This window comes from Diplodia seriata (genome assembly GCF_021436955.1).
Source record: "Diplodia seriata strain FDS-637 chromosome Unknown scaffold_5, whole genome shotgun sequence".
Lineage (NCBI taxonomy): Eukaryota > Fungi > Ascomycota > Dothideomycetes > Botryosphaeriales > Botryosphaeriaceae > Diplodia > Diplodia seriata.
In genome coordinates, this window is record NW_027117312.1 from 2,799,589 (window position 1) to 2,821,682 (window position 22,094).

Sequence of the window (22,094 nt, forward strand, 5' to 3'; positions counted from 1 at the left end):
CAGCCATGTTCTGAGAATGACTACGCGGCTGAATGTTGCGACTACCTGTTTCCAGCCTTCTTGTTGGCCTCGATGAAAATGGACTCCGGGTAGGCTTCTCCGGTTTCCTCATCAACCCAGGAACGGTCCTCCAAGAACACGACGCTGTGAACATCGCAGTTATAATGGCCGTTGGTGTTGAAAATGTTGTCGGCGTTCTTGCAGGAGTGGTGCATAGCGGCCTTGAACGCAAGAGCCAGAGGGGCCTTGTCGCGGAGCTTCTCGTTGATGAACACGACACCGTAAGTGACGCCAACCGCTGGCCTGAACAAGGGCGCTGGACTTGCTCTTTCGCTTCGCGGCTGACAACGAGGCTGACGAAGAGCGCTACGAAGAGACGAACGAAAAGACCCACGAATCAGAGAACGACGAAGAGGGCCACTACGAGAACGGCGAAGAGAGCCACAAAGTAACACAGTAATTTTATATCTACAGAGCTTCTCACGCAAAGGTTGTGATGCTACGCTGCCCCCGTCCCCCAGGTGGCACTCAGCACTCCCCCTGAGCCGCCCCCACGCCTCCGACGAGACCTTCCCCGACATCTCAGGCATCTGCAGAGGTACCGTACGCCTACCCCAAGTTTTCGGCGCCGCCTTCCCCGCGTCCTGGCTGCACCGCGGCGCGTCCAACCCCTGCCCGATCTGTCTTGCCGGAGAACGAGCAATGCCATGACCGGGACCTGGAGTCGAACCGGCTATTGCACAAGCGGCGTCATGAGATCTTTGAATAATGGCAGGCGCCAAGCTAGAAAGCGATCTGGCGGAGCGCAACGAAGTCAGCCACTTTTGGCCACCGCCGCACAAGCGGGTGACTGGACTCCCGGTCACCCCAGATGGCCTTAACACCCGGGTTCGGCCTTGCGGCTCTTTGTGTTTACACTCTTGGCGGCGATGCCGCCGATGTCGCCGACATAAATACGCCCAACTTCTCGGAGGCCACCCTCCCCGCTACACTTTACCATTTTTCCGCGGGCAACCCAAACTTTGCACTTGACTTTGGTTTACTGAGCACTGGCAGCCTTTTGGTAAGTACTCGCAGCCATTGAATGTCCTCGTAATACTAATGAGCCATCGCCATATGATAGAGACCGCGCATTCTATCGCATATACCAATATGAACAACCCCCCGACCCAGAACGGAAACGGTCAGCAACCTAGGAGGGGGCCGCCGAACCTTAACACGCTTCCTTATGATGTGATATACGAGATCGTGAGAGCGCCCTTCGGGAAAGTCAAAGACATAAAGGGGAACATTGAGGAACCCCTGTACGACTGGGAGGCAGAAAAGGAAAGGCGCGCGTCAGGGGCCAAGTGCAACATTTGCGAGCGTCTTTCAGACACTCCATGTGACTGTCAGAGCCTGAACCGATGTGGCTTCTGCCGCAAACCATACCTGGAGTGCGTTCTCCGCGTAGAGAGAACCTTTCACCAAGTCGATTACCGATGGTATACGACTGTCTTCCGTTGCGCTGGCGTGGTCCAGTACGAAGAGCTCGACTATCGCGACATCCTCAACATGCGTCTCACCTGCAAGGGATTGTCACGGAACCTCAGGCAGTGGTTCAAGAAGGCGACCCCTCGATTGCACAACGGCACGCCCCAGCAGTTGCGGGCACGGCTGTCCTCCTTTCCCGAGATGGACAGCTTCAGCAAGTTCACCAAAACCAAGCTCATTACGAGACATATCAAGCAATTCCGCATCAACGTCGCGGAATTCAACTCGGGAGGCCTCGCGAACCTGATGCAGCACAGCGCCGCCGCGGGCCGCTACGGGAAAATGTTCCTTCAGGACATCAGGGACACCCGGATTCGCCTGCACGAGAATGGAGACTTCAGCGCCGACCTCCACGAAGACCGTCATCTCCGCTACCAGCAGGCCTATATCGAGGAGCAGTGGATGCAGACCGGCGGGGATCGCAAAAAGCTCTTCAGCGAGGGCTTCAGCCGGCTCTACAAGCTCAAGGAGCTGATCATCGGCGGCTGGAGCCTTCCGCACTGGGACAAGAGCGGCTCCCGCATCGGCGACTATATGCTACCGCACGACGAGACCTTCGGCTGCGCGACACGCTCCGCCGCCGTCGCCGCCGTCCTCCAGGACCTCGCATACTCCCACCCGCCCAAGGCGCTGGAAAAGCTCGTGATCCAGCAGAACGGCGACCCCAGCTTCGACCTCAGCAACGAGGAGGCCGGCATCTGGGCCTTCGACATGCCCTCGCCCGCCTTCGCCTCCCTGCCCGCGTCGACCCGCCACCTGACGACCGTCCACCTCACCCTCAGCGACGGCACGTTCGCCCGCGGCAACAACATCGCGCCAGGCGGCCATGATGCAGCAGCGGGAGCAGGCCTGCTCCGCTTCCTCGCCGCGGCGCCGGCCATCCAGTCCTTCAGCCTCGCCACCGCGCGGGACACGCTCTTCCCCACGTCTTTCATCGCCGCGCTCCTCGCCGCCCTGCCCCCGCGCCTCGCCGCCCTCCACCTGCACCACCTCCTGCTCGACACCGCCGCGGATCTGAGCGCCTTCTTCTTCGCCCGCCGCGCCTGGCTGCGCCGCGTCGGCCTGTCGCGCGTCTACCTCGTCGCCGGCCGGGAGCGCCGCGCACGCGAACCCTGGACGGCCGTCTTCAAGCTGATGAAGGACCACCTCCTGGCGCTGGAGGAAGTGCACCTGGAGCAGCTGTGGGAGCTGGGGGGAGGAGGAAAGGCGGCGTCGAACAAGAAGCTGCATTTCGCGCCCGCGGCGCCGGCGGGGATCAGCTTCGGGCATCCCGGTGCCGGTGGCTTGGTCGAGGGGAGCTTCGTGCCCAAGCAGAGGTACGATGCCGTCACGTCGAAGGGGTTTGGTGGGATGAGCGAGGATTGGATGGTCGAGGATGTGCAGAGGGCCTTGGCGATGGCGATTTGGGACGCCGGCAGGGAGGATGAGAGCGGTGTTTGGGATGTGCCGCTGCCGGAGAGGATCGTTGGGTACGTTCGGGAGATGTTTAGAGAGAAGGAGGAGGAGGGGTTGGAGGAGGATTGGGCATCTGATTGGGGCTATGAGGAGGGCAGCGTGGGCGTTGTGGGGTCGTGGGATACTTGATCGTGAGTATCAAAAGAGGTTCGTCAGTGGTGAATACTTTGGGGGATCACTGTTGCGTTTGTCCATTAGACGTATCTGTACTTGCGGGGCAAGCTCGTAGCGCTCCTCTAGGATATCAGAGACGCTGCTGTACCTCTCATAGAGCAAGTCAACTTCACCAACGACCTTTTTAAGGACCGCCACCTGCGATATATATATACCAACAGGCCTACATCGAAGAGGAATGGATAAAGGCGAACGAAGATCCCCCCCCGGCTCTTCACACAGGCATTCAGCAGGCTCCCCGCCCTGAAGGAGATCATCATCGGAGACTGGAGTCTGGGGCACCACGACACACACGGTTCCCGCCCATCGGGGTACATGCTTCCCCACGCGGAGACCTTCGGCTGCAGCGTACGGACCGCCGCACTGCGAAACCTGCTCGAGAACCTCGCACAGCACCCCAAGGCGGCATTGGGGAAGCTCGTGGTCCAGCAGGACTTCCCGGACCACCGGTCGGGCTTCGACCTCAGCGACGAGGAAGCCGGCATCTGGGCCCTCGACCTCCCTTCGCCCGTCCTCTCCGCCCTGGCCCTCTCAACGACGAACCTGACGACGCTGCACCTCGCCCTCAGCGACGGCACCTTCATCCACGGCTGCGGCGGCGCCGACTATTGCCGTACTACTACTACTACCAGCATTGCGCCCGCCGCCTCCGCACCGGACGCCGCGCAGCGCGCCCTCGCCGCCTTCATCTCCGCATGCCCTCACGTCCAAATTTTCAGCCTCGCAGCAGCCAAGAACACGTTCTTCCCGCCTCCCTTCCTCGGCGCCCTCCTCGCGGCCCTGCCGGCGGGGCTAACCGGGATCCATCTACACAACGTGCTAGCCGCATCCATGGACCTGAGTAAGTTCTTCTGGGAGCGCCGGGGCAGCCTCCGCGCCGTCGGCCTCTCCCGCGTCTACCTCGACGTCGTCGGCGAGGAGTCGCGATCGGACTCGTGGACGCCGCTCTTCAAGCTCATCAAGGACCACCTCCTCGGCCTTGAGGAGGTCTACTTAGAGCAACTTTGGGAGCTAGGTGCCGCCGAGTCGTCCTGCAAGAAGCTGTGTTTCGCCGCGGTGCCGGATGGTGTTGTTGGCCGCGCCGGAACGTTTGTGGAGGGCCGGTTCGTGCCGGGCGGAAGGTACGATTCGTTGACGTCGTACTCTGGGGAAGCTGAGCCCTTCGATGATGGACTGGGGCGGGATCAGGGCTGGGAGGCGGAGAGCGTGCAGGAGTGCCTCGCGAAGGCGATCTGGGGCGCGGAGAGTGAGGAGGGGGGCCGGGTTTGGGATGTGCCGCTGCCGGAACGGATTGTTGAGTATCTCCGCGACTTGGCTGGGGAGAAGGATGAGGGGGAGTGTGAGGAGGGCTGTGTCGTGGCTGACTGGTGCACGTCTGAGAGCGTTGGCGTTGTGGGGTCGTGGGATGATTGAAGTCGGAGCTGTCAAGCTGGGCTGATCGAATATACGAATTAGAAGAGGTTTCTTAGTGGTTGAAGTCTCGGGCTCTACGGGTTCTTTGGTCCACTAGAAGTATTTTTACTTTGTTTGGTTTGAACTCGTGGTCAGATCTGGATAGTTTCTTCAATTTTCTTGGGAAACAAAGTATCTGTAACTTGCTGTGACGTTGCAAAGTGAAAACGAGGTTTCAAAAGGCCATGTAGGTCACCGACGGATCGAACGGGTTTCCCGAGAACCGATGCCGCTTCCTCCCCAGCTTACGCCTGCGGGCTCAGTGATATCGCCGATCTGGAGATCTGGTGCAATGCTCGCAATGTTCTTCAACACTGATTGGCAGCCTGTTGCTCCCCCCACAAAGGCCACGATCTAGAACACATTCGTAACACACGGGCATCCGAGACACTGTGCCGCCGTTTGCGGTGGCGCTGCGATGTACCCTGCCGTCCTTCCGTGTCCGGTTAGACTGCTTCGGCCTTGAACATGATTGCCTGAAGCCACAAAAGCCTTGACTGACCCGACGGCTGCGAGGCGTCTTGTGCAATCCACCGCACGTCCGGGATCGCCTTCTCAGGTTACGCAATACGGTGCATGATTTTTAGGGCAAGTCAGCACCACTTACTCCGAATCGGGCTGAACGATCGAGCGGCGAAACAGGGGTAGGTGTCCAAAGAAACTGACACGGCTGCTCTTCCATTGCGATCTATTGGCTTACCGTCATCTGCTCTCAGCTTTTGGGCGTCGTATTGGCAGCACGACGGATTGTTGCTGAGTCATCCCTCGTGCTCAGCAGTTCGTTTGCCACTGGCAGGCATTTGGATCTGCTCACTAGTCTCTTCGCCCAACCGGCGCCGTCCCTTTAGCTTCAAGATACATCGTCACCATGGCATTCGGCCGTCCTCTGTTACCTGCGGGCCCAGCCCCATTGGATCCGCGCTCAGGCAGTGCGCGCGAGCCGCCTCCGCCTTCGAGGAAACTCCCCAAAGCAAACGGCCGCCGGTCATTGGTATGGGCCGCCTGCGCTGCCTGTCGAAGACGCAAGACAAAGGTGCGTCTGCCGCACACCTCAAGACTTCATCTGCCGACTCGCATTGCAGTGCGATGGCGAACGACCGGCATGCGCAGTTTGCAAGGCCGGCGGCAAAGACTGCGTGTACGACACGGAGCAGGGCGAGACCAGAACCGCCGCCCTGAAGAACATGAACACGGCCCTTGAGCGCAACCTCAGTTCCGCCATGCACGCGCTTCGCATGCTGCAGACATGGCCCGAAGACGAAGCCGAACACCTTTTCCAATGTCTTCGCTTCGCTGCCGACCTGCCCGCTTTCCTGTCTACTCTGCAGACTCCATTGCCGGCTGAGCCTCCGCCCCATTGTCGCTCCCAATGGGTCGATATTCCGGACGTGCTCCGCTATATTCGCGATAACCTCGACGACATAAAGCACGCATTCTCCATCTATATCGAGCGCACGACCATGTTGTTTCACGTCTACACCGAAGCCGACGTCTCCCGCATCCTGGCTCTTGTTGACGAGCCCTCTGTCCTCGACATCCCCGGCCCCGTGCTGTGCGAGGTGTGCAGCATCGTGGCCATAGCCTCGCACTTCGACCGCCAACGGGTGCCCCCAGACAAAAGCGACCTCATGTACAGTGTTGCGAAGCACTTCCTCGACGACCTGGTTCTGCAGAATCCTCTCCGCGCCATCAAGGTGTGCGCCCTCTTGGTGCTGTACAATGTCGTCGTCAAAGCCACAGTCGCTTTGACATATGTGGGCAAGTTTTTCTGCACGTCTTTCACCTGCACACCGGCTGACTTGAGCGCAGACATGGGGCTTGGAATAGCCGACAACATGGGATTGTACGGCCAGCAACGCCCCCGTACCGTCGACCAGCACAGCTGGCTCGACGCGAAGAAGGTCTGGCGCTCGCTGGTACTCTGCAAAGGCTGGCTGCAGGCCACCCTCGGATACCTCCCCTCCAAGCCCACCACGTTCGTCCCCGACCTCTGCCTGATCGGCACCGCCGACGTGCAAGACGCGGCCGAGTTCTTCCGCACAGAGTTCACCAAGATCTCGATCCTAAAGGCAAAGATCCTCAACACCGCCGCCACGCCCGACCTCTCGCAGCGCACCATCGACGACATCCGGCACGACCTGCAGCGCTGGTACGACTCGCTGCCGCCGCAGTGGGGGCTCGCCCGGAACCTGCAGACCGACACCGACCACTCCCCGACGCGCATCACGACGTCCTACCTGCATCTCCTCCACCTCGGCGCTATCATGCTGCTCCACCGCCGCATCGTGTCCAACCACCGCCGCCTCATGCGCACGCAGGAGGCCGACGACCCCGGCCGCGCCCCCCTCGAAGCCAATATCCAGGGCTCCGCCGCCGAGCTGTTGGCCGTCCGCGACGGCGTCACGGCCGCGCGGCTCTCGGCGCGCCTGCTGGCGCTGATCATGGCCGAGGGCGGCATCACGCGGCACTGCTGGATCTGCATCTTCCAGTCGTACATGTCGTGCTGCACGCTGCTGTACACCAGTCTGCACAAGCGCCTCATGCTCCGCCGCCGTCGCAGCCCGCCGCGGAAAGAAGAAGAAGAAGAAGAAGCAAACGGCGGAAGCGGCGACGAAGACGATGCGGTGCTTGCGGGCCGCGCGCTGGCCATCCTGAGCCACTGCGCGAAGCTGGACCCCGGCGCGCTCGCGCTCGAGAGGACGCTGCTGCCGTATTCGGCGATGCTGCTCGGGAAGGCTGATGGCGATGGGAGTGCTGACGTCGTGATGCGGGAGGAGGGGGAGGGGGAGGGGGAGGAAGATGATGCATCTGCCGCTCCTCCCCTATCGTCTGCTCCCACATATCTTCTCCCCCCACCCGGCACGACACCAGCGCACCGGGCCTGCACCGAGCTCTTCGAGCTGCTCAGCAAGCCCTTTGGCACTTTCGCACCGCCGGCGGAGGCGGACGGCGGCGACGAGAGGCTGCAAGCGGCGCCGTTGCTGCAGTATACTATGACTAATGTTGATGAGCTGGGGCTCGGTATGCATCTGGATTGGAGCGGAGGGATGGGGTCGGGGTGTTTTGCTGAGGGGGTGCGAGGGCAGCCGTTCGGGTGGACGGAGGTGAGGAGCAGTGTCGAGCATGCCGAGGGAGCGGAGACGCTGGAGATTAGTTGATCGGGTTGACGGCGGGGGAAATGGCAGCTTTGTGGTGGTGGTGGTGGTGGTGAAAATAACGTTTCTCTGGATCGTCCGACAAATCGAGGCTTTGCATCGCTTCAGTGGTAGATGCCAACGACGTACGGAAGTTTCTTCAGCAAGTACCGTCCGTATGTATCCCCAACGCCCAAACCACAGTTCAACACCCCCTTCACGCCCCTCCCCCTCCCCTCATAAACGCCTCCCAAGCCTCGACCACCACATCCACCCCCACGCCCTCCTCCGCCAACACTCCCGCCAACCGATCCCCCCTCACCTCCTCCCGCCACGCCACCTTCTCCAGCCCCTCGCTCCCAAACACGCCCACCTCCCGGGCGCCAGCCCGCCACCCGGGCCCCTTGCCCGCGACGAACCGCAGCACGCCCTCCGCCCATTCCTTGGCGGCGTCCCTGTACGCCGGCGACGGCAGCGCCTCGTCGAAGTTCTGGAACAGCAGCGCCACGTCCATGATGTGCGAGGGCGCGCCGTGCCAGCGGCCGGGCCAGGGGTTGGGCAGGGCGAAGCGGTAGAGCCACGACCTGCCGGAGGAGTCTTCCGCGCCACCAGCCTCGGACGACGACGCCGCCGCCCCCGCCGACCACTCGCGCACATACGCCCTCGCGCCCGCGCGGAACAGCTGATCCGTCGCCAACGCGACAATCGCCCTCACCTGCCTTTCATCCCCCTCCTCCCCCTCCCCATCACACGATATCCCATACACCTCGCACACCCTCCCCGCGACCTCCGGTGCCCTCTGCTCCAACACCTCCCTTAACCGCCTCGCCGCCTCCTTCCCCCCGCCCTCCCGCAACGCCGGCACCATCGTCGCTAAGATACTCGCATCCGCTTCGTCCGCATACCCCGCCAGCAACTCCCCGCACCACGTCCCGCATCCCGGGCCCATCGACGCACCCCCCGCCAACCCCTCGTGCGTGATCTCGTCCGCGAAAACGACATCGCCGTCCCGCACGAACGTCGCCGGCGGCGCTGCGATCGCGAGGAGCTGGGCGGCGGGCATGTCGCGCAGCGCCGCTACGCGGGCGTCCGGGTCGAGGTCGGCTAGGTTGGCGATGGTGGTGGTGGTGGTGGTGTACGTGCGCTCGGCGGCGGCGGGGGATACCGGGCGCATGAGGAGGGGCGTGCCGGACATGCTGATGACGCGGGTGAAGAGCGGGGTGGGGGAGTGGAGGTGGAGGAGGGCGGATGCTGTTGTGAGGGGTTTCTGTTAGCTTGGGGGGTCGGTTTTGGATATACGGGGAGGGGAGAATGGATGGGAGATGGGAAGGGAGATGGGGAGATGGGAAGGGAAGCAGGACTTACTACCGCCGGCGCTCTCGCCCATGGCCGTGACGTTGGCCGGGTCGCCGCCGAAGCCGGCGATGTGGGCGCGCACCCAGCGCAGGGCGGCGGCTTGGTCGCGCAGGCCGTTGTTGGCGAGGTATCCGTGCTGGCGCAGCTCGGCGGAGGTGAGGAAGCCGGGGATGCCGAGGCGGTAGCTGGCGGTGGTGTTGTTAGTCTTGTTGTTCTCTGGATCGTACGTCGTCGTGCCCTCCTGTCTCTTCCCCTTCTTCCACTCCCTAGACATTCGGAAACAAAGGAGGAAGGAGAAGGGGAAGGACGAGAAGATGAAGAAGTAGAGCACCACTCACCCAACATTCACCCCCACGAACGGCAGCCCCCTCTCCACGCCCAGCTTCACCAGCCTCTTGAAATCGTACTGCGGCCACCAGTTCGCGCCGATGAACAACCCGCCCCCGTGGATGAAGACCAGCACCGGAAAGCCTGCGGGCGTGGGCTTCGGCGTCCCCGCCGGCGGGACGGTGATGTTCAGGTTCAGGCCGTCGACGTCGGATGTCGGCGGCGGTGGAGGCGGTGGGGACGGCAGTTTTTGTTGGATGAAGCCGAGCTCCATGTCGAGGGCGTTGGGGAGGCTGATGACGCACGGGCTGTGTTTTGGAACGGGGGCGTTAGTGTGGGCGTGGCGAGAGGGACTGTTGTTGTGCGGTTGGAGGAGGCGGGTGGGCATGTAGTTGTAGCTGTACAAGCCACATGGGGAGCCTTTCGTCGCGGGCGATATGTCTCCTTGTGCTCCAAAGCAAATGTCCAAGCAGGAAAAGGCATTGACATTCGCAAATGAACGTGAAATCACCACCTCCTCCCCCCCATCAGAGAACGAAATCAAAGATACGACCGCCCAGAATTACTCGCAACACATAGGAAAACACACAAAACTCACCCGAACTCCCTAGCCTCCACCGTCCCCTCCGGATCCCCCTCCACCAGCTCCGGCGGCGCGAAGCGATCCTTCAGCGACGCATACTTGATGCCCAGGAACTGCGTGATGCCGCTGCCATCTTCGGCGGCCTTGCCTCGCACAGTTCCCAGTTTCGGATGCTGGATCGTCGCCGCGGCTGCGGTTGCGGTATCCATCATCCAGAAGTTGCGTTTTTTTTTTTTTCGATTATCGTCGATCTGGGCGGGGGCGCGGAAGGCGGAGCGTGTCGTTTATCAACGAGTCCGATGGATGATACGGAGGGGGCTTCGAAACGAGGGATAAGTTATTCTTTGACGTCGATCCAGAAAAGTAAAGGACCGAGACAGGTAGCACGAATCTTGTCCAGACGGGTGCGGAGCAGCTACACAAGTATATATATCCCACCTTCTTGTACCACCCTCCCGCGAACCATGACCCCACTCGGCGCAGATCCGGCAAGCCGTCTGACAGGATCGCTCGCCGATCGGAGCGTCCGGAAGTGAGCGACTGCTGTTTCCGGGGGGCGGAGACATCAACGATCGCGTTGTGACTGGCGGCAAAGCATTGGGGACAAGAATGTGTGCGGGGTAGTTACTTACTTACTCGTGGTGGGGCACAAACATTCCAACCGCAACCCACCAAGATTTCGTTCAGTTCCCCGCTCGTCGTTCGCGGGGTCTTGTTGGTGATGATGATTTCACCGACAAAAACAAAACAAGTAAGAACAGGCAGCAACTTTCCCCGCATAAAAAGGAGTTCCACTCCATCCCACTTCCCTCTTCATCTCGACTTGCTCAAACATTTCTCAACCACATCAAAAGTTGCACAGCATGATAGTCAACAAGAAAAGGCCGTGAGAGACAATCGACCGCCAGTACGGACCTCTAGACTGACCTATCTACCTTGACTGTACGGACTATAGGAACACACAAACCGTACGGCACCAACTCCAAAGCGCCCGTCTCTTTTCACATCTTATTCTTTCCTTCGTCTTTAGTTCCGCCACGGCCTACCCACCAGCTCGATGCTGGATCAGTCTTCTTCTTCTCTTCTTCTCTTTCATCTCATCCTCTTCCCTCCGTCCGATCGAGTGAAGAAACCCATCCCTCAGCTTCTCACCACCTCGAAATCCTTCTCGTACGCATCCGCCAATTTCATCAGCACCGATCCCATTCTCGGCGTCACTGTGCAACAGCCATCATTAGCCTCCAAGCCGCACAGACGATAAACCCAACCGGTGAGGGGGAGAGGAAGTAAAGAAAGAGAGAGAAAAAGAAAAAAAAGAAAAGGGGGGGGACATCAAAACTCACCACCCCAAACCCACGTATCCGACAAAAACCCCGCGCAAGCCCTCGCCACGGCCGCCGCCAAACTGCTCCTGCCCTCCTCCAAACCACCACCACCACCATCAAACTCCACCTCCATCTCCCCCAAACAAGCCTCCACCTCCTTCAAAATCGCCTTAACCTCCCCATCACCCGACGACGACGACGACGACTGCTGTTGTCGCTTCATCGTCGTCGTCGTCGTCGTCGTCGTCGTCGTCTGCTTCTGCTTCTGCATCTTCTGCACCCCATGCACCCACTTTGTCAGGAACAGGCCGGCATCCCACCACGCCACCGCGTGCTCGACGCTCCACCCAAACGCCGCCGTCTTGCGCACCAGCAGCGGCGGGCAGCCGACCTTGGACGGCAGCGTGAAGCCGTCGCACGCCTGTCTGGCGCCTTGCGTCGCGAACGATGGTGATGATGATGATGATGATGATGATGCGTTGTTACTGCTGCTGCTGCTGCTGCGGGTACCATGGCTACTGGCGGCTGTGCTGGTGGTGCTGCTGGTCGTCGTCGAGGTTGTGGCGAGTTCCAGCGGCGCACGCAGGTACGCCTCCACGGCCGCAGACACGACGGCGTCGCTGTCCGACGCCAGCACCGCGCGGTCGAACGCGGGCGCGGCGGCGCCGGCGGCCGAGAGGCGGGTGCCGGCGATGCGGAGGAGCGCGTTGGTGTTGGAGACGAGGGAGGAGGCGGGGGAAGAGCCGCTGGGTTGCTGCTGCGTGCTGCTGCTGTCGTGGTGGTGGTGGTGCGGGTGTCGGTAATCCTCACCGTCGTCGCTGTTGCTGCTGTTGCGGGCGCCGCCGCCATGTTTGAGGCCGTGCTGGTACTTTTGGATCGAGGATGCGGCGTCTGCGAGCAAGAGGGCGTGAGGGCTACCTGAGACCATGGGTGATGTGCCACCGCCGCCGCCGAGGCATTGGGAGATTTGCGAGAGGTGCCAGACGTGGATGTTTGCGGCGTGCGCGACGACGAGGCCTGCGAAGCCGCCTGAAGCTGCTGGGTGCTCTTCCTCTTCCGATGGGGTTTGGGAAAGCGCATTACACATTGCTTCCCGCACTGTATTGAGGGGCCCTTCTTGTATTTCCTTCTTGGTGTCCGCCCACTGGCCAGCTGCTTTCGCGTCCCAGAGATCGTCTCTCGCCGGAAGCTCCACCTGCAAGTCCTCGCCAACCGAGAACCAAGGGCTTGTACCGTAAGCCACGGAGATGAGGTTGCTCAGGATGAGAATGCCGCAGAGGACTCGTTTGCTGGACTCTTTGTTGACCCAATCCTCCCAAGTGGCGCTCCTCCTGTCAGGATCTGCTGCCGAATGTGTTCGCCTGATGCGATACTCTGCAACGAAGATGCCACTCCTTTCTATGCTGGAGTGGACGAGAGCGGTCCTTCCACTGAACACCGAATACATGGCGAGGAGCAAGTTTCCCTGCACTGCCCACAAAGGCGCTGGTGAAGAAGAGTTCACTTTGCGACACGTGGATATAGCAGAATGCAGCAACGGACCGGCAAGCTCATGTAGGATGGCTGCGCGTCGTCTGTCTAAGCGGTACAACGCCCCAATGCAGCAGATTGCCAAGAGTAAGGGGCTTGGTGTTGACTCCAACTTCATCGAGGGGAAGTGGATGATTGGGAAATGCCGATGAAAGCAGTTGATATAGCCCTCGATGAACTTTTGCATTTCTTTGGCGTTTGGAGGTTTGCTTCCATCCCAGTCCTCCTTTTTCGTTCGTGCCTGAAGGTCTGCGCAGATGCTCAAGTAAACGCTGTGATCTATCACCAGCTTTGGTGATTCAGGGATGCTCTCGTTGGATCCTCCAGGAAAAGCCTTCTTGTTGACGGCGCCACAACTCGGTGATGGATCTTTGAAAGAAAAGGTCGAGTCGAACAAAGACCCGCTCTGATCCTGACTGCTTGTCAGAAAGGGATCAATGGGAATCGAGAATTCCAGGCTGTCCGGAGTGATCAGAGAGTCCATGTTATTTTGTGCCATATCGGATGGCGGCTCCGGAGGTGACCAGAAGTCCCGAAATATGTCAATGGACGTTGAATCGAGTTCATGATGCCAGTCCCGCTGCGAAGCTCGATGAGTGTCGATGGTGTGGCCTCCGTGGATTGTTTTTCTCCGGCGCTTGTTTGGTGGACTCATCGTTTCATGCGTGGCATCCATCGAGTCGTTTCGGGACTCGATGCTTGGTACCGCAGCCTGGAAGCTCCGGCTACGCTTTGGGCTCATCATATCGAGCTGCGGATCACACAGCTGCGGATCGATTGGCATGAAAGGGGGTTGCATTTGTACGTCCTGAAGCGTCATGATTGGCTCGCTCCATGGCTGTAGGCTGCCTGGTGCTTGCTCGGGGCAGCTCTGCGGGCTCGGGTAGAGAGCTTCGACCGCGTTACCAAAGGCAAACGATGGCGACATGACGTCCGTGGGAACAAAGATTTGCGAGCTCCGCCGGGCGTCTGTGACGGCCAATTGATGCGGAGAGAGCTCTGCCGAGGTTGGAACAGGCGCGAAATTGTCGGGTAGGACAACCTGTTGCCGGGCCTCGTTCTCAGGCTCGAAATGCTGCGTGAGATCGGGTTGGGGGGACGGGTTGCTTGGAATTGATACATTGATGGTTTCAGTCGACTCCGAGGACCGCTGAGAAGCGGGAGAATCGGGAACGGCGGTTGCAATGGATTGTCTCCTCTTTTCGGAGTGCAGCGTCTTTTCGTGGCGGGTGACCAAGTCTTTGCGGGCGTACTTCTTGTGGCAGTACTGGCAGGCAAAGGGCCGCTCCCGGGTGTGGATGCGTTCGTGGCGCGAGCAGTGCTCGCTCCTCTTGAACACCCTGGCGCAGGTGGTACACTTGTAGACTCGCCGCTGCTTGCCGGACATGGTCGCTGTGCTCAATGGAATCCTGCATTGGGGTGTCAGCAGGTTTGACGGCCGGAAGTGACAATGCAGAGGCAGCGGAGTGACAGGCAGTCGGCAGCGACGTCGCGCGGGCGTCCGGAGCGGGCCCTGTCAACTCCGGCGCGGCAGGCGTGCACAAGGGACGGCATACCGTGTCTCAGAGGGCGCTAGCGACGGATCTTATTCGAGTCAGAGATTGCGGACGCGGTGAGGTTGGAGAAGAGAGCGAGGGCAAGGCTACGACGTAGTCCGTCGCCGCGCCATTAGTCCCAACCGGCGGCAAGCCAGCTGCCAAGTTGGTTGTGCGGGACCCCGGAAGCATCGCAAAAAGGCGGGGAAAGCTTCAGGCTTCTCCGCGAAGGAGAACGGGGATCGGCCGCGCACTGATGAGGCGGCACGCATGCAGCGCCTGTGGCCCTCTGCAGGGCCCGCCCAAGTCCAAGCTCGGCAGTGGAGCTGCCCCGAATTGCCGCGTTTGCGCAGTTCCTGGGCCGGACGGGCACATGACTGCGTCACCGATGAATTGCCCAAGCCCTCACTGGCCGCCAGCTCCGTTGCCGATGACTCGCGCCACAGCCTCTTTAGCCGCGAGCCGAGCCCTTTACTCAGCCGTTAGGAATCATCCCGCACTCGTGCTCATCATCGCCCAGATAAAATTGGGTCGCAGTCGTATCACTAGGGGCAGCGCGTGCAGGGTCATGAATTCAATTGTCTACCTCATTATCTCGTTACATGGACAACCCGCTTCCGTGCGCCGTTGCCCCAATGAGTGCTCGTCGGCATCCCCTGCTGTGGTCTAGCCTTCATAACCAACCTTTTCCCGACGGGTCCTGGAACCTTTACGGCTTCGGGACCCTCAGCGTCTTGCTGACCATGAGGCATCCGTGCAGCAAGAACATGCCGACGACGGGGTGGAACTCAAACGAGGTGCCAGTCAGCGCCGTGCCAAGCGGCACGTCGTCCAGAATCCAGCCGTTGTACACCCAGTATGCCATGATGCTGTCGAGACCGAGCGACATGGGGATGGGTGTGCCCTCAAAGTACTGTGCCTTGCCCGTCGCGTCCTTGGGAACGAGCTGGGTCGTGACGTTGAAGCGCGCGAGACGCGTGAGGCCGCAAAGGACGTAGAAAGTCAGGAGCAGGTGGTCCACGGGCGTGCGAAGGCCGATAGCCATGGCGCAACAGACGGGGGCGACGCCGAAGGAGATCTGGACTGGGCATCAGCAGCAGTAGAGAACAGCGGGTCCTTCACACGTACCAGGTCTGCCAAGGAGTCGAGCTCCTGGCCCATCATCGACGCCTTCTTCCTCCACCTAGCAACCTTGCCGTCCATGAAGTCGAAGAACAGGCCGAACGGCATGAAGGCCAGAGCTGCCCACAGGTTGCCAAAGTCGCTCGGGTCGCCGAGGCAGTAACGCATCGAGGAGAACACGGACATGACACCGCAAAATCCTGTTACAGCCCGTCAGTCCAAGTGAGCGCGCCGTCAATAGGCTATGGCTTTACCGTTCAGCTCCGTGATCACATCCGCGAGGTGCAAGGCCCTGCGCTGGTTAGCTCATGGTCGCCCTTGCCATTGCGCAGCGGAGACCTACTTGATCAGCGAGAAATGGCCAGAGTCGGCAGAGAGGAGCCTCTTCTGCTTTTCCAAGCCTGTAGAACAGTAAGCGCCAATCTCCCAGAGCCCGCGACGCGTGCAAACGCACTTGGGTTCTCAGCAACCGACGTGGAGCTGCCGTCCTTGTCGGCGCTGTTTCCGGTACCGCTCCTTCGCGACATGATGGCACCTAGTGATGCGGGAAAAGAGATAAGAGGTTGCGTGAAGGTCTGAGCCGGCGGCGCTCGTTAGGGACGGTAGGGTGAGTTGTGAGGGTGAAGGTGGTGGATGCAAGAGGCTGTGCAGCGACACTTTGTTTTCCAGCCAGCAAGATCTCGGGCCAGACCGAAACGTCATCGCTTGTCGCTCCTCCGCCGGCCGCGCTAAACCATCAGGTTCCCAAACAAGTTACACACAGGTTTCTCCGTCACACAGGGCTGTACGCACAGCAGGGGACAAAATGATTGGGCCTACCCGAATCCTTCTCTCAAACATATTACACTATACTTCAGGTAGTTGAATCCAAGATCCGGACCTTGATGCGAGTCTTGTATACTTGCAAATGCGTCCGGATCTTGGATCAAACTACCTATGTAGGAAAGGTAGTAGCGTCGTCGAAGGAGCTTAATTCTTTTGTCACCTGCTGTGTTCGTAGCATTTTGGCTTGTGAATCACTCGGATGAACTTTTGCATTGTTGCTGGAGCTTCTCGCTCCATTAGACCCAAAACCCCTCAGACAGTCACCGTCTGGAAAATTCGTACAGAGAAAAGAGCCACTCCCAATCCGCGAACGCCGTCCCATGAGCCGTAAAGCACAAGCAAAGGCCGTCATCGACTAGTAGCGGCCCCTGCCCCTGCCACCTCCTCTAGGAGCCCCACGGCCACCGCCGAAACCACCGCTGCTGAAACCTCCCCTCGAGCCTCCGCGGCCTCCGAAGCTGGGTCCGCCTCTACCGCGCGGAGCACCGCCACGGCCTCCACGTCCACCAAAGCTGCCAAAGCCACCGCGACCGCCACGGGCTGGCCCGCCACGACCGGATCCACCAGCACGCTTGGGCTTGGGCATTCCTAAGATTCCGTTAGATGTTTGTTGGTACGACAGCGAATCTGAATCCTTACCAGGCGGGGGCTTGGGCTTGGGAAGGAACCTGCAGACAAAATCCATCAGCAATCTTTGTCCCACCGCGACCTGTTCAGGACCGTTCTCACCTGTCCAACGGCAGGAGCTTGTCGCCGCCGATGTAGAACTTGTCGCCCTGCTTGAAGGAGGTGGCCTGAATACCCTCCTGGGGCTTGATGGTGAAGTAGACCTGGTTCAGAGGACCGAGGATCTCATCGACCTTGCCGATCGGGCTCTGCAACCCAGTCAATTTTCCTGATCACCCCATATCTCCTGCGTGCGTGCTTGCCTTGTTCTCGAGGTAGATGGGAGCGTTGAAGTAGGGGATCTTGGTGTTGATCGATTCGCACACAATTTCGCCCTCGCAAGCGTGCATGAAGGAGCCCATCTCTGCTCGTTGTCAGCGTGCGTCCGGCCATTGAGTGGCAGCATGCTCACCGTAGACCTGGTCAGGCGGGCCCATGGGCTGCGAGAAACCACCACGACCTGCAACGCCCCGAAGTTAGCATCGCTGCGACTTTTTCCCCAGCGCGCAGGCCCACAAACCTCCGCCACGGCCGCCGCGAAATCCGCCGCCGCGGGCGCCAAAGCTTCCACCGCCGCGACCACCGCCGCGGGAGCCTCCTCGGAATGACATGTTGTGCAGTTGGTGGGTATCGGAAGCGGGAGAGGGTTGTCGCAGGTGAAGCAGCTCCAGCGCGGGCGCGGTGTTCGCGTCCACGGAATTTTTGCAGGCGGCGGCCGGCTGTCGGTTAATCCCCGGCTTCGGCGCGGTGAGTCACGCTAGTGACTCAAGTGGACAAGTCGACTTTTATTTGACAGACGTGGATTCTGCCCCTCCCCCAATTGATCGCAAACCCCCCGCCTACTTCACCATGGACGCTGTCAAGGATGCCGTAGAGGGCGTCAAGAACCTGGCCGTCGGCGAGAAGCAGCAGCCCAAGAAGGAGAAGCAGCCCAAGAAGGACAAGAAGAAGGGCGGTGAAGAGGGCGACGCCCGCCCGCTGGAACTCGCTCCCCCACCTGAGTATCTGGACCACCGGATTAAGATCTTCGAGGAACTCAAGGCCAAGTACGATGCCGATGTGGCCGCCAAGCCCCGCGAGCCCATCAACGTCACCCTGCCCGACGGCAAGGTCCATGTTGGCGAGTCCTGGGTCACCTCGCCGGCCGACATTGCACGTGGCATCAGCAAGTCCCTGTTTGAGCGCACTGTGATCACCCGCGTGGATGGCGAGCTGTGGGATCTCGAGCGCCCGCTCGAGAAGAGCTGCAGCCTCGAGCTCCTTGACTTCGAGCACCCCGAGGGCAAGAAGGTCTTCTGGCACTCCAGTGCCCACATCCTCGGAGAGGCCGCCGAGAGGAGATTTGGTTGCGACCTGTGCATTGGCCCGCCCGTTGAGGATGGTTTCTACTACGAAATGGCCCTTCCCGGCGGCGAGCCCGTCCAATTGACTGACTACAAGCCTCTGGAGAAGATTGCCGATAGGGCCATCAAGGAAAAGCAGAAGTTTGAGCGTCTTACCCTTACCAAGGAGGACCTGCTTGAGATGTTCAAGACCAACAAGTACAAGCAGCACATTATCCAGGACAAGATCCCGGATGGCACCAGCACCACTGTCTACCGCTGCGGTCCTCTCATCGATCTCTGCCGTGGACCCCACGTCCCGCACACCGGCAGGGTCAAGTTCTTCAAGATCATGAAGGTATGACATGCTGCAGCTAACATTGAGATGAAAGTACTGAAGAAATATGTTAGAACTCTGCCTCCTACTTCCTCGGAGACGCCAAGAACGACTCTCTCCAGCGTATCTACGGTGTCTCCTTCCCTGAGAAGAAGATGATGGAGGAGCACCTGAAGTACCTTGAGGAGGCTGCTAAGCGTGACCACCGCAAGATTGGCAAGGAACAGGAGCTGTTCTTCTTCCACGAGTGGTCTCCGGGTTCTCCCTTCTTCCTGCCCCATGGTACGATCATCCTCAACACTCTGCAGTCCTTCCTCCGTGATGAGTACTGGAAACGTGGTTACCAGGAAGTCCAGTCTCCCAACATGTACAATGCCGAGCTTTGGAAGCGCTCCGGTCACTGGCAGCACTACAGGGACGACATGTTTACTTTTGAGGTCGAGAAGGATCCGTGGGCGTTGAAGCCCATGAATTGCCCGGGCCACTGCCTGCTCTTCGGCCACAGGGAACGTAGCTACAGGGAACTGCCCATGAGGATTGCCGATTTCGGTGTTCTTCACCGTAACGAGGCCTCCGGTGCGCTCACCGGCCTGACCCGTGTGCGTCGTTTCCAGCAGGATGATACCCACATTTTCTGTACCGAGGAACAGATTGAACAGGAAATCTACGGCCTTTTCGACTTCCTTCAGACCGTCTACGGCAAGTTTGGTTTCACCTTTAAGATGAAGCTTTCCACCCGTCCCGAGGGTCATCTTGGTGATATCGAGACCTGGGACATCGCCGAGGCCAAACTGACGGCTGCTTTGGATAAGTTCACGGCGCAAGGCGGTGAGAAGTGGGAGCTCAACCCCGGTGATGGTGCTTTCTACGGCCCGAAGATCGACATCACCATCTCGGATGCGCTCAAGCGTGACCACCAGTGCGCTACCATCCAGCTTGATTTCCAGCTTCCCCAGCAGTTCAACCTGGAGTACATGAGCGCCGAAAAGGTCGAGAAGCCCAAGGACGCCCCCAAGGCCGAGGCTCCCAAGACTGAGGCTCCGAAGGAGGGCGAACCGAAGAAGGAAGTCATGGAGGCTGCTAGGAAGCCGGTCACTCCCGGATGCGCCCGGCCCGTCATGATCCACCGTGCCATCTACGGGAGCTACGAGCGTTTCATCGCCATCCTCACCGAGCACTTCGCGGGCAAGTGGCCGTTCTGGCTCAGCCCGCGCCAGATCCTGGTGGTGCCGGTGATGCCGGCGGTCAACGACTACGTGCACGAGCTGCAGGCCATCTTCCGCGCCAAGGGCATGCACGTCGACGTCGACGTGAGCGGCAACACGATGCAGAAGAAGATCCGCACGGGCCAGCTGCAGCAGTACAACTTCATCTTCGTCGTGGGCGCCGAGGAGAAGGAGCAGCGCAAGGTCAACATCCGCAACCGCGACGACCAGGCCACCCAGCAGAGAGGTGAGCTCGTCGATCTGGATGCGGCCATTGAGAAGCTGGTGGCTCTCAAGGAGAACAGGGCTCTGGCCTCCGCCCTCTAGATGCTGTCATGTGGATTCAAAATATTATTTTTTTTTTCATCAGAGGGGGGGAGCTGGAGTTACGCAGTGCGTGCTTAGATAACGAAGAAAAGATGTTAGCACAGAGGAATGTCAATTGCATGAAGTAAATGGTTTGTTGGACAATTTGTTGGTTCTTGATCAACGTGCTCTCTAACGCAACATGTCTGCTATGACTGTTCTCTCAATAAGACAATCCCGTACTGCTGTAAACAGCGTCAGGCAGTTCTCAAGTTCTTCATGCACGTAGCGTAGTTTGCGATAGAAGCGAGGGTAAGACGTGCTATATTTTCCGTGGTACACGTGGGAAGAAACTTTCCGCGGTTTACTCGGGCGTATGACTGTCTCCCATAAGAATTTGACAAGAAAGTAGTGTAGTGTCTATGTACAAAGGGTCCGTAGATATTACGAACGCAAAGTAAGTATATATCAGTCGAACGGATGCTAAGGAAACGATCGCCAATACCCGCTCAGCGATCAACGGTTTCGGGGTTACCCACTGCACTCGCAGCGTTTACGGCGAGCAGTCACTCTGGTCGACGCCGTAGTAGAAGAGGTCCTTGTTGATGTCGATCGAGTCCACGTGCCAAGTCTTGCCGTCGTCAGAAGTGGTCAGGCCGGTGGAGGTGGCGTTCGTGAGGATCAAGCTCTCCCCGAAGGCCTTGTCGGCCGCGCTGAGAACGATGGTGAGGTTGCTCCAAGCTGTGGATGTTGTCAGACTCCGAAGCTTCGTGTGAGTTCATTAGGGACTTACAGTAGCTGGCCAGGGTTCCGCAGGTACCCTTGTAGCATTCGTTGCCGGAGTAGAGACACAGGGGTGCGACGCTGTTGGCTGTGACAGGGTTAGATGATGTCTAATTACTCAAGGTGGCGAGAGAAGACGTACTGTCGGACTGCTCGGAGACGAGCTTTCCGTTGGTCCACACCTTTTGCGACACCTTCTTGGAGCTGTCGACGTCGACTACAACACAGGTCAATTTCGTTGCTGATAGGCTGTTTCCGAGCGTGGGAGCATACCTTCAAAATCCAGCTGTGCCTTGGAAGGCACGGCCTGATATTCCTGTTGAACCTGACCGGCTGGACTGTCGTCAGTAAGGGAGGTTGCTTAGATACGTGGAGAAACAACTTACCAGGCGTGTAGGTGCTAGCAGCGACACACCATTCTTTCACTGTTCCTGGGCAAGCACTGTACGAGCAGACTCCGTAAGCCACTCCGAACATCACGACATATGGACAGCTCGATTGCACTTACGCTGATTCCTGGTCCGGAGACCAGTTCAGGAGCGGCTGGAACAGATCGGTGCCATCGTCGGTGAGTGATTGCGCCAGTCCGATCCAGATGGACATCCAGGGGTCGTCGTTGGAGTTCTCAGTGACGCTGCCGCAGGGGACGTTCGGCGGGACCAGCGAGTACGTCGCCTTCGTGATGTAGGCGTCGCCAGTCGCAGGGCCGACGCTGAACATGTTTCCAAAGTGCCAATCGTCCAGGCCGCCGGCTGCAGCTCGCATAGCGAGAGCAAGCGCGGTAAGAGTGTAGGATGAGGAGTGCATTTCGGTAGTGGAATGCTGAGCGCGGGCGGTAATCGGTAAGGAAAGAAGGTGAAAGCAGTATACGGGCAAACAAGTCTATTAAAGGCGTGATACAGTCTCAGGATGTCCACGGGAGTTCGTGTCAGGTCACCCCGCGTTGGTGGAGAAAGCCATTTGGCCGTCAGTGGTAAGATCAGCAAAGCAACGCCGCTCCACAGCTAAGCATAACCTGTGACCAATCGATTTGGGATGGACGGAGTTCTGAAAGCGTAAATGATCTCACTGGCGGAGAAATCGGGTCGATCATGGTAAACGAAATGAAAGCGAGAACTGGAAAC

At 59.4% G+C, this 22,094-nt stretch overlaps 7 protein-coding genes across 7 annotated transcripts; 2 read left to right on the forward strand and 5 right to left on the reverse strand.

Annotated features, from left to right (window-relative positions):
• Positions 1-41: 41 nt before the first annotated feature.
• SLS55_005823 (uncharacterized protein) lies at positions 42-709 on the reverse strand (the record flags this gene model as incomplete). Its single annotated transcript, XM_066777265.1, has 2 exons — positions 42-298; positions 670-709. The coding sequence occupies 2 exons, from the start codon at positions 707-709 to the stop codon at positions 42-44; spliced, it is 297 nt and encodes a 98-aa protein (XP_066633107.1).
• Positions 710-1,152: 443 nt separating this feature from the next.
• SLS55_005824 (uncharacterized protein) lies at positions 1,153-7,772 on the forward strand (the record flags this gene model as incomplete). Its single annotated transcript, XM_066777266.1, has 3 exons — positions 1,153-3,087; positions 3,361-4,501; positions 5,725-7,772. The coding sequence occupies 3 exons, from the start codon at positions 1,153-1,155 to the stop codon at positions 7,770-7,772; spliced, it is 5,124 nt and encodes a 1,707-aa protein (XP_066633108.1).
• A 3,574-nt stretch (positions 7,773-11,346) lies between these two features.
• On the reverse strand, positions 11,347-14,423 carry SLS55_005825 (uncharacterized protein; the record flags this gene model as incomplete). The annotated part of the gene is made up of 2 exons (XM_066777267.1): positions 11,347-14,278; positions 14,419-14,423. The coding sequence occupies 2 exons, from the start codon at positions 14,421-14,423 to the stop codon at positions 11,347-11,349; spliced, it is 2,937 nt and encodes a 978-aa protein (XP_066633109.1).
• A 690-nt stretch (positions 14,424-15,113) lies between these two features.
• On the reverse strand, positions 15,114-16,053 carry CHO1 (CDP-diacylglycerol-serine O-phosphatidyltransferase; the record flags this gene model as incomplete). Its single annotated transcript, XM_066777268.1, has 5 exons — positions 15,114-15,482; positions 15,533-15,726; positions 15,781-15,818; positions 15,870-15,927; positions 15,981-16,053. 5 exons carry the CDS (start codon positions 16,051-16,053, stop codon positions 15,114-15,116), a joined length of 732 nt encoding a protein of 243 aa, XP_066633110.1.
• A 653-nt stretch (positions 16,054-16,706) lies between these two features.
• Positions 16,707-17,379, reverse strand: GAR1 (H/ACA snoRNP pseudouridylase subunit; the record flags this gene model as incomplete). Its single annotated transcript, XM_066777269.1, has 3 exons — positions 16,707-17,019; positions 17,081-17,224; positions 17,255-17,379. The coding sequence occupies 3 exons, from the start codon at positions 17,377-17,379 to the stop codon at positions 16,707-16,709; spliced, it is 582 nt and encodes a 193-aa protein (XP_066633111.1).
• A 487-nt stretch (positions 17,380-17,866) lies between these two features.
• On the forward strand, positions 17,867-20,208 carry THS1 (threonyl-tRNA synthetase; the record flags this gene model as incomplete). Its single annotated transcript, XM_066777270.1, has 2 exons — positions 17,867-18,697; positions 18,751-20,208. 2 exons carry the CDS (start codon positions 17,867-17,869, stop codon positions 20,206-20,208), a joined length of 2,289 nt encoding a protein of 762 aa, XP_066633112.1.
• Positions 20,209-20,740: 532 nt separating this feature from the next.
• Positions 20,741-21,777, reverse strand: SLS55_005829 (uncharacterized protein; the record flags this gene model as incomplete). The annotated part of the gene is made up of 6 exons (XM_066777271.1): positions 20,741-20,928; positions 20,981-21,058; positions 21,113-21,187; positions 21,244-21,303; positions 21,357-21,412; positions 21,479-21,777. 6 exons carry the CDS (start codon positions 21,775-21,777, stop codon positions 20,741-20,743), a joined length of 756 nt encoding a protein of 251 aa, XP_066633113.1.
• Positions 21,778-22,094: the final 317 nt, after the last annotated feature.